Consider the following 10,894-nt stretch of genomic DNA (forward strand, 5'->3'; position numbering starts at 1 on the left):
TTATCTCGTGTACGGGGGTACGTCGCGTAGGTTTGTTAGTTCTTTCGAGAGATCGCGATCTCGTTCGTTTCGGGCGCGGCGCGATTTTTTCCTTTATCATCTGATTCATCGGGCATTTTCTTGTTTACCCATTTTTAAGGGATACTTATTTAGATCACGTTAGAGTTTATAACTTTTCAGTATCTTCAATATCTTACAGTGTCGCACAAATAGAACGATAACTAGTTTAGTACAGCGACTCGTATGTGTCTTCTGCGAGACACGAAATGGTATATACAGTGTCAGTAGCTACATTTTCTTCCTTTCATTCCAAGTTGGATAAATGTGTGTTTGATACCGAATGATGCCAGTAGGGATGCGAATTATTGTAGGATATTTGTACTGATCGATGTAATCGTTGTGTGGGAGATGGATGTTGCGTTACGTAGGCTTTGTTCTACGTTTGTAAAGATTCATGTAAGCGCTGCGTTGGAGATATGTGTTTCGCAGTTAGGCTACGAAACAACTATCTCTTTACGCAGGCCCATGAAGTAGAGTGGGAACTCGACATTCTTGCCAGTAGGTTGAATGTCGAGACCGATGCATAATGTTGAATAACTCATGGGCGGGTCTCGTGCGTAGTCACCTCCTCGTGGTGAGACCTGGTAATTGGCATCCTTTTCCAAAAATTAATCAGCTGATTAATCTTTGGAAAACGATGCCAAGCTAAGAACTACGCACCAGTCCCGTTTGGAACACCAAAAGCCTCTAAGAGAATTCTGTTCAAACTAAGTGATAGTCGAAACTAGTATTAAAGAAGTGCGAATTTAGTCTTAGTTTGCAGAAACTATTGAAATGATAAAAATGGATATCGTATTAAATCGGCAAAACAATATCGCCGCTACAGTATCGCTTTATTATAAAATAATTTTACATCTCTGCTTCCAATGCTTAAAAACTGTTTATGTAAATGGGACCCGAGCGTAGTTACCTCCTCGTGGTGGGTCCCGCTAATTGGTATCGTTTCCCAAATAATAATACACCAAGAACTATTTTGAATATTAGTATTATTATTTGAGAAACGATATCAAGCTAAAAACTACTTCAATATAGTCTGGTCTTGATCATCCAAAATAGTTTTGGTGATCTAGACCGGACTAAGACCCCCCCGCGGGGGCGCCGTGGGACATCGTGGGACATCGTGGGACATCGCGGGACACCGTGGGATGCGAGCGTTTTAGCCTTAATTAATCATAAGATAGATGCCTATGTCATGTGCATTGTGAGCTCATTCTGTACAAAGATACTTATCTATCTTGGAACGAAAAATAAAAATCTCGTCTCTCGTGATCTCCTCGCTTACCACATTGAAAAAATTGTTCCCACGATTTATCGGTTCACGGTCGCTCAGTTCTTTCTAACCGTAGCGTGACGTACTCGCTCTCGCGTATTCCGGGTACGTGCGGGTCAACGTACACTGGACAACTCCTTGGATTCGCAAGTCGCCTCAAGGAAACCTCTGTCCTGGTGACTGCTCGACGACTGCTCGTCGTTTGCCTCGAATCACGGGAGTTGTCATCGGTCTGGTGATGCCTGCGATCCGCAATACTGTCCGATTGGTACTTCGGTACTCGGGCAGAGACCTGCTTTTCACGTCCTCCGTAATTCCGTTCAAGTGGCGAACCCGCGGGGGTGGACCCCACTGTTCAGTTGGGGCCTTGCCTTTGTAATCCTGTTCAGCGGTCCCTCCCCGGGCCCTCACTTGCTCAGTTGGAGTGTGTTAAATCGCAGGCCTATTTGCTAGATCGCTAGTATCATCAGTTGGTGCCATCGACCGTGATAAGATCCAGACGACGTGACAGGAATCGGGCGAAGGTCAATGCTTGGGCTTTCCGCTGAACCTTAGGGTTATCCGGTGCACGGGGGTACGTTACGTAGGTTTGTCAGTTCTTTCGAGAGATCGTGATTTCGTTCGTTCCGGGCGCGCCGCGGGTTTTCTTCCATCGTCTGATTGTTGGGGCTCCCTTTCCGTAGTAGCCTCATATTGTTTCTTTCGTTCCAAATTAGACAAATGTGTCTTTGATACCGAATGCGGTCAGTAGGGTTGCGAATTATTGTACTGATCGATGTAGTCGTTGTGTGGGAGATAGATGGTGTGTTATGTATGTTGTTTTACGTTTGTAAAGATTCGTGTAACTGCTGCGTAGGAGATAGGTGTTTCGCGGTTATGCTACGAAATAACTATCTCTTTACGCAGGCCCATGATGTAGAGTCAGAACTCGACATTCTTACCAATAGGTTGAATGTCGAGACCGATGCATAATGTTGAATCACTCATGGGCGGGTCTCGTGCGTAGTCACCTCCTCGTGGTGAGACCTGGTAATTGGCATCCTTTTCCAAAAACTAATAAGCTGATTAATCTTTGGAAAACGATACCAAGCCAAGAACTACGCAACAGTCCAGTTTGGATCGCTAAAAGCCTCTAAGAGAATTTTGTTCAAACTAATGGATAGTCGTAAACTAGTATTAGAGAAGTGTGAATTTAATCTTAGTTTGCAGAAACTATTAAAATGATAAAAATGGATAACGTATTAAATCGGCAAAACAATATCGCCGCTACAATGTCGCTTTATTATAAAATAATTTTACATCTCTGCTTCCAATGCTTAAAATCTGTTTATGTAAATGGGACCCGAGCGTAGTTACCTCCTCGTGGTGGGTCCCGGTAATTGGTATCGTTTCGCAAATAATAATACACCAAGTACTATTTTGAATATTAGTATTATTATTTGAGAAACGATATCAAGCTAAAAACTACTTCAATATAGTCTGGTCTTGATCATCCAAAATAGTTTTGGTGATCTAGACCGGACTAAGACCCCCCCCGCGGGGGCGCCGTGGGACATCGTGGGACATCGTGGGACATCGCGGGACACCGTGGGATGCGAGCGTTTTAGCCTTAATTAATCATAAGATAGATGCCTATGTCATGTGCATTGTGAGCTCATTCTGTACAAAGATACTTATCTATCTTGGAACGAAAAATAAAAATCTCGTCTCTCGTGATCTCCTCGCTTACCACATTGAAAAAATTGTTCCCACGATTTATCGGTTCACGGTCGCTCAGTTCTTTCTAACCGTAGCGTGACGTACTCGCTCTCGCGTATTCCGGGTACGTGCGGGTCAACGTGCACTGGCCAACTCTTTGGATTCGTAAGTCGCCCCAAGCACACCTCTGTCCTGGTGACTGCTCGACGACTGCTCGTCGTTTGCCTCGAATCACGGGAGTTGTCATCGGTCTGGTGATGCCTGCGATCCGCAATACTGTCCGATTGGTACTTCGGTACTCGGGCAGAGACCTGCTTTTCACGTCCTCCGTAATTCTGTTCAAGTGGCGAACCCGCGGGGGTGGACCCCACTGTTCAGTTGGGGCCTTGCCTTTGTAATCCTGTTCAGCGGTCCCTCCCCGGGCCCTCACTTGCTCAGTTGGAGTGTGTTAAATCGCAGGCCTATTTGCTAGATCGCTAGTATCATCAGTTGGTGCCATCGACCGTGATAAGATCCAGACGACGTGACAGGAATCGGGCGAAGGTCAATGCTTGGGCTTTCCGCTGAACCTTAGGGTTATCCGGTGCACGCGGGTACGTTACGTAGGTTTGTCAGTTCTTTCGAGAGATCGTGATTTCGTTCGTTCCGGGCGCGCCGCGGGTTTTCTTCCATCGTCTGATTGTTGGGGTTAGGTTGGGGTTAGGTTGGGGTTAGGTTGGGGTTAGGTTGGGGTTAGGTTGGGGTTAGGTTAGGTTGGGGTTAGGTTGGGGTTAGGTTAGGTTGGGGTTAGGTTGGGGTTAGGTTGGGGTTAGGTTGGGGTTAGGTTGGGGGTTCCAATATGGCGGCAAGTAGGACGGACACGTGCGCGTCGCTCCGTATTCCGTGACCGAAATATGTGGAAAAATCGAAGAGTGCAGTGGAAGGATTAGGGTGAAAGTGAAGTGCTAGTGGTGAGGAATAGGCGTGTGCAAAAAGTTTGGTGGAAATCGATGAATTAAAACTGTTATTAGAGTTAAAAGTGTCGGTGTTGCCACGAGGGAAGAGGCAGCCATCTTGGCGGCCATCTTGGCGGCCAGCGTAGTGACGCGCGACGCGGACGCGTGACGGCGTCTCGCGGGAGGCCAGTGAACTACAGTGTAGTGCTAGTGCGGTAGTTGCGAGAACTACGTTACCGACGGCGGAACAAGTTACCGACGTCGGAACTAGTTACCGAAGGTGGAACGAGTTACCCACGGTGGAAGTAGTTACCCGCGGTGGAACAGACCACTTACCTTACCATCTCGCGCGGCACACCTGTCGCCCTGGTCCGCATTCGACAGGGGCAGCGCGCGAAAGAGCGAGTGGCTCCAGGACGGAGATTTTGTCGATTACATTGGCGAAGACAAAAGAACAAACAAACAAACAAAGAAATATGGACATGGAGAAAATAAATGACAACGTTTACGGTGCAGGGGAGGGATACCCCAGTACCGGCGCAGTCGTGGGTAGTAAAGTGGGCCCCGCTGCGTCGATATCTCGCGACCACGGCCGTTCGGGGGTGGACCGTCAGGCCCCCGGACGCGTTACTACGACTGGCGACGGAACAGCAGGAGAGAGGAGGAGGATAACCACGGGAGGACATCCAGAGGATGACAGGACGGAGACCGCGGAGGAGCCTCCGAGGAAGGCGACGAGACGTTCGCTGAGATCCGCGAACAGGTCCGAGTACGTTTTTCTCGCGCCGGCCACGATGGACGACGGTACGTCACCGGTGGCGGGGGGATCGCGGGGGCGGGCGAGGTCCGACGACGAGGAGTCGGTCGCCTCGTTCGCCTCGCGTTCGTCGCTGGCTTCGATGGCGTCCAGGGGCAAGAGGAAGAGAACAGGAGCCACGACGACACCGGAGGTGTCGGAGGAGTTGGAGGTGCAGATGAAGACGAGCTCCCCGGCGGAAATCAGCGCGGGCTTGACGATGCACGTGTCGGAGATAATGCACGTCGCGACGACGTCGTCGAACTTGAAGGGGACCTACATCAGATCCCTTAAAAACGCGGCGAGCTATATCACCGCCGCGTGGAACGAGGAATCTTCAAGGAGGGCGAGGCCAGCGCGAGGCGCCGGCGACGACGTGGACGCGAGGCTGTCCATGCTGGAGGGGGAGAACGCGGCCCTCCGCCAGGAACTGAGGAGACTGGCCGCCCACGTCAACGAGTGCCCGCGATGCGCCGGCGCGGCGCCCGAATACGTCCGCCCGCCGTGGGAAGGCGGAAACGACAGGACGCGGCTGGACGCCCTGGAAAGAGCGGTCCGAGAACTGGGTCCCTCCATTCTCAGGACAATCGAGGAACGATTCGGGGATGCACGACGGCAACGCACCCCCGAAGGACGACCCAGCGGGGACCGCCCCGTCGACCCTCCCGCGGCCCAGCCGACGCCGACCCGAAGGGAACGGGAGGACGGCGGATGGGAGCTGGTGGAGACGAAAAAGAAGCGGAGGAGAAACAAGAAGACGGCGAACGGGAAGAAGGCAGCCGTCGCCGCCGCCACCGGAGCAGAGGCGGCGAGGAAAGGATCGACCGCGCCACCACCGACGCGGGTACCGCGGCAGCAGCAACCCCAGCCCGGCGGCACGACGGGCGCACCGAAGGCGAACGCCCCCGCAATGCAGAGAGGACCACCGCGGACACCTAAGGTGGTCACGCCCCCTCGCGCACCGCGAACATCCGCGGTGACCCTGACGTTGAACGAGGGAGCGAGGATGTCGTACGCCGACGTCCTGGAAGCGGCGAGGACGAGGATTCCACTATCGGAGCTTGGCACGGAGCGCCTGGAGATGAAGAAGGCGATGACGGGCGCCATTATAATTCAAGTCCCCGGTGACAAGGACAGGGGAAAGGCGACGCTACTGGCGTCGCGGCTGGCCGAGACCCTAGACCCGACGGCGGTGAGAATCGCCACACCGACTAGGATGGCGGAGTTACGCGTGACCGGGATAGACATCTCGGTCAAGAAGGAGGAGCTGCGAAGAGCACTGGCCTTGGCGGCAGGATGCGGCAGCGCAGAGGTGCAGGTGGGCGAGATCGGCGCCACCAGAGGCGGCCTCGGGTCTGCATGGATCAAGTGCCCGGCGGCAGCAGCCCGCAAGCTGGCCCAGGCGGAGAAGATAGCCCTGGGCTGGTCAACGGCGAGGATAAGGGCCGTGCCGAAGCGCCCGTTGCAGTGCTTCAGGTGCCTGGAGCTGGGGCACGTGCGCGCCACGTGCGTATCCGGCGAAGACCGTGGACACCTGTGCTACAGGTGCGGCGGGAGCGGACACCGCGCCAGAGGCTGTCCCGCCTCCGCTCCCAAATGTCCGCTTTGCGAGTCGCTCGGGGCACCCGCGAATCACAGGATGGGTGGAGATGCATGCAACCCCCCGAAGGTCAAGAGGAGGAGACCCATCCGCCAACCAGCAGCGGTAGCAGCAGCAGCAGTCGCCGCGGCAGGGACACCAGGAAGCGCCGCCGAATCAGCAGCAGCGGCGGATGGCCGGGAGGAGGCCATGGAGGTGACGGCATAGTTCAAGCGCCTGCTGCAATGCAATCTCGGTAGGTCGAGAAGAGCGCAAGACCTGCTCGTCCAGACCATCCGGGAGAACGAGGTGGCCCTAGCGGCGGTGGCGGAACCGCATCGTATACCCGACTCGCCCAACTGGATCGGGGACCTGGACGGATCTGCCGGGATAACGTGGACGTCGGCCTCGTGCTTCTTACTGGACCGTGGCAGCGGCTTCGTCGCGGTCGAGTGGCTGGGAGCGGCGGTGGTAGCGGTGTACGTCTCTCCGAACATCGACCTGGCCGCGTACGGGGACTTCCTGGACCGAGTCGGCGAGTGCATCCGAGGATGCCTCCCCCGCCAGGTGCTCGTGCTGGGGGACTTCAACGCCCACTCGACGCAATGGGGAAACCCAAGGACCAACTCCCGTGGAAGGATGCTCACCGACTGGGCAGCGAGTCTGGGGCTCCTGCTGGCGAACAGGGGCTCGGCGAGCACCTGCGTGGCGTGGAGAGGATCCTCCGTGGTGGACATCACGTGGGCTACCCCGGAGTTGCTCAGGCGAATCCGCGACTGGAGAGTGGCCGAGGGGGTGGAAACGCTGTCCGACCACCTCTACGTACTGATGGAGGTGACTCTGGGGACCGAGGACGACGCCGGGAGAAGACGACGAGGACCGAGAGAGAACCGTCGCCGCCCGCCGCCGCCGCCGCGATGGCGCCTGAAGGAGATGGACAAGGAGATGCTGCGGGCGGCCACGACCGTGTCCGCCTGGAGCTGGGACGCCCGACGGACGACCGAGCGAGGAAGTATCGACGAGGAGGCGGAGGAGCTCCGAAGATACATGACCGCGGCGTGCGACGCCTCGATGCCGCGCTCCGTCCCGGGGGGTGGACGAGACCGGGGAACGTACTGGTGGACCCCGGAGATCGCCGAGATGCGAGAGAACTGCGTGCGTGCCCGCAGAAGATTTCTAAGGGCCCGTCGTCGCAGACTGACGCGCGACGAGGAGGAGATTTCCCGCCTCTACGAGGAGTACAGAGAGGCGAGACGGACTCTTCAGCGGGAGATCAAGACCGCGAAATCTCGGTGCTGGACGGAGCTGATCGAGGAGGTGGAATCCGACCCGTGGGGACGGCCGTACAAAGTGGTCACCAAGAAGCTACGACCTTCGGCGCCCCCGCTGACCTCGGACATGGACCCGACGCTGTTGGACAACGTCATCGGGACGCTGTTCCCGCCGGAAGACAGGGACGCGAGCCGACCGGCGCCATCCTCCCCCTCCGCCGACGACGACGACGAGGAGGCGGCGACGACGACCGCGACGGGATGGAGCGAGGAGCTGCGAGTCAGCGACGAGGAACTCTTCGAAGCAGCCAGGAGGACGGCGTCCCGCGACGTGGCGCCAGGCCCCGACGGAATACCGGGCCGAGCGTGGGCGGAGTCGATCGTCACCATGGCTCCACGCCTGCGACACCTGTTCGACAGATGCCTGGAGGAGGGCGCCTACCCCCGGACATGGCGGACGGCCAGGCTGGTGCTGTTACGGAAGGAGGGCCGCCCGCCGGACTCGCCGTCCGCGTACCGGCCGATATGCCTGCTGGACGAGGTGGGCAAGATGCTGGAGAGGATCGTCGCCGCCCGGCTGGAGGCTCACGTGACCCGGAGGACGCCCGGATGGCACGACAGCCAGTACGGATTCCGCCGCGGCCGCTCGACCGTGGACGCGGTGAAGAGGCTGAGGACCATGGCCGAGGACAAGGTCGCCCGAGAAGGGGTAGCGGTGGCGGTGTCGCTCGACGTCACCAACGCCTTCAATTCCATCCCCTGGGCCAGGATCGTGGAGGCCCTGCGACACTTTGACGTCCCGGCGTACCTGGTGGGGATCGTCCGCGCGTACCTTTCCGACAGATACATCGTCTACGCCGGAAGGGACGGGGAAGAAAGAAGACGGATCGAGCGCGGCGTTCCGCAGGGGTCGGTGTTGGGTCCGATACTCTGGATCACGGCCTACGACTCGGTCCTCCGATGTCCGATGCCCCCCGGGGCTGGAATGGTGTGCTACGCCGACGACACCCTGGTCCTGGCCGGGGGACGATGGTGGCAGGACACGGCGAACCGCACGGAAGACGCCGTGGCGTGCGCGATGGGCGCCATTCGGAGGCTCGGCCTGACGGTGTCGCCGGCCAAGTCCGAGGCGCTGTGGTTCTTCGACCAGCGACGAAGAGGAACGCCTCCCACAGGATCGACGGTGAACATCGGCGGAGAAGAGGTCCCGGTGAGACGCCAGATGAGGTACCTGGGTCTCACGATCGACAGCGGATGGACCTTCGGACCGCACTTCGAGCAACTGGTCCCGAAGGCGACGGCCGCGGCCAACGCCCTGTGCGGCCTCCTACCGAACATCGGCGGAGCAGGATCGAGAGTACGCCGACTCTACGAGGGAGTAGTCCGGTCCCGAGTTCTCTACGGGGCACCCGTCTGGGCCAGAAGCCTGGCGACCAGTCGCCGCAGCCTGACCTTGCTGCGGAGGCTGCAGAGGACGACCGCTATCCGCATCGCGAGAGGCTACAGGACGACATCGTACGCGTCGGCGACCGTGCTAGCGGCGTCCCCGCCGTTCGAGCTGCAAGCCCTGGCGCTCGAACGCGTATACGAACACCCAAGGAGGAACCCGACGCCATCCACCTCTGGCCAGCCGGCCTCGAACATCCGGGAGGAGGCGAAGAAGGAGGTCTGGGAACGATGGCGCTCGCAGCTGATCCAGGAGGACGCCGTGCGGCCGCACCGGGCCGTTCGCGCCGTGCTTCCCAACTGGGAGACGTGGAGGGATCGAGGCGGAGCACCGCTGACCTTCAGGATGACACAGGTGCTCACCGGCCACGGAGTATTCGGCGAGTACCTGCTAAGGATTCGGCGAGAGGCGACGTCCGTCTGCCACCACTGCGAGGAAGAGGAGGACACGGCGCAGCACACGCTGGAGTTCTGTCCGGCGTGGGCGGAACCACGACGAGTCCTACGGCTCGAAATCGGCGAGAGCTTAGCCCCAGAAGCGGTCGTCGCGGCCATGCTAAGAGGGCGCCAGGAGTACGCCGCTGTCCGCACCTACTGCGAGCAGGTGATGCTGGCGAAGGAGCGGGCGGAAAGGATCAGGGAACGAGCTAGCGACCCTTCCAGGACATCGCAGCGCCCTAGGAATACCGCGCGCCACAGGGGCGCGACGCCACCACCGGCGCCACCACGCCCGCCGTAGCAGCGCGTGGAAACCAGGAAGGGGCTTCAGGGGACGGGGTCCCAGGACGAAGCAGCAGGAGCGAGGCGCTAGGGGGGCGTGGTCCCCCCCTAGCGGTCCAAGAAGAAGAACAGGACGCCTCCCTTCGACGAAAGGAGAGATAGACGCCCGGGGGTAACCGGTAGTAATTCGGGAGAGATCCCGGGTGCATCTCGACTCAGGCGTCAGGACAGGCCACCGTGGAGTTTTAGTCGGTAAGAGTCCGACACTACCCGCTAGCGGGTGTCCATGAGGATTTCTCCACGTAAAAAAAAAAAAAAAAAAAAAAAAAGGTTGGGGTTAGGTTGGGGTTAGGTTGGGAGTTCCAATATGGCGGCAAGTAGGACGGACACGTGCGCGTCGCTCCGTATTCCGTGACCGAAATATGTGGAAAAATCGAAGAGTGCAGTGGAAGGATTAGGGTGAAAGTGAAGTGCTAGTGGTGAGGAATAGGCGTGTGCAAAAAGTTTGGTGGAAATCGATGAATTAAAACTGTTATTAGAGTTAAAAGTGTCGGTGTTGCCACGAGGGAAGAGGCAGCCATCTTGGCGGCCATCTTGGCGGCCAGCGTAGTGACGCGCGACGCGGACGCGTGACGGCGTCTCGCGGGAGGCCAGTGAACTACAGTGTAGTGCTAGTGCGGTAGTTGCGAGAACTACGTTACCGACGGCGGAACAAGTTACCGACGTCGGAACTAGTTACCGAAGGTGGAACGAGTTACCCACGGTGGAAGTAGTTACCCGCGGTGGAACAGACCACTTACCTTACCATCTCGCGCGGCACACCTGTCGCCCTGGTCCGCATTCGACAGGGGCAGCGCGCGAAAGAGCGAGTGGCTCCAGGACGGAGATTTTGTCGATTACATTGGCGAAGACAAAAGAACAAACAAACAAACAAAGAAATATGGACATGGAGAAAATAAATGACAACGTTTACGGTGCAGGGGAGGGATACCCCAGTACCGGCGCAGTCGTGGGTAGTAAAGTGGGCCCCGCTGCGTCGATATCTCGCGACCACGGCCGTTCGGGGGTGGACCGTCAGGCCCCCGGACGCGTTACTACGACTGGCGACGGAACAGCAGG

General features: G+C 57.5%; 1 protein-coding gene across 1 annotated transcript; it reads left to right on the forward strand.

Moving 5' to 3' along the window:
* The first annotated feature begins 4,439 nt into the window (after positions 1-4,439).
* Positions 4,440-9,794, forward strand: LOC117209363. Its single transcript, XM_033451316.1, has 2 exons — positions 4,440-6,554; positions 6,630-9,794. Exons 1-2 carry the CDS (start codon positions 4,440-4,442, stop codon positions 9,792-9,794), a joined length of 5,280 nt encoding a protein of 1,759 aa, XP_033307207.1.
* Positions 9,795-10,894: the final 1,100 nt, after the last annotated feature.

This window comes from Bombus bifarius, unplaced genomic scaffold (assembly GCF_011952205.1).
Source record: "Bombus bifarius isolate JDL3187 unplaced genomic scaffold, Bbif_JDL3187 scf7180000008176, whole genome shotgun sequence".
Lineage (NCBI taxonomy): Eukaryota > Metazoa > Arthropoda > Insecta > Hymenoptera > Apidae > Bombus > Bombus bifarius.

Excerpts from the sequence above, each read along its gene's own strand:
- LOC117209363 (XM_033451316.1), top strand. The coding sequence starts at position 4,440 with ATGGACATGGAGAAAATAAATGACAACGTTTACGGTGCAGGGGAGGGA. Across the intron at positions 6,555-6,629 it reads GCCGGGAGGAGGCCATGGAG|ACCATCCGGGAGAACGAGGT; the intron begins GTGACGGCATAG and ends CTGCTCGTCCAG.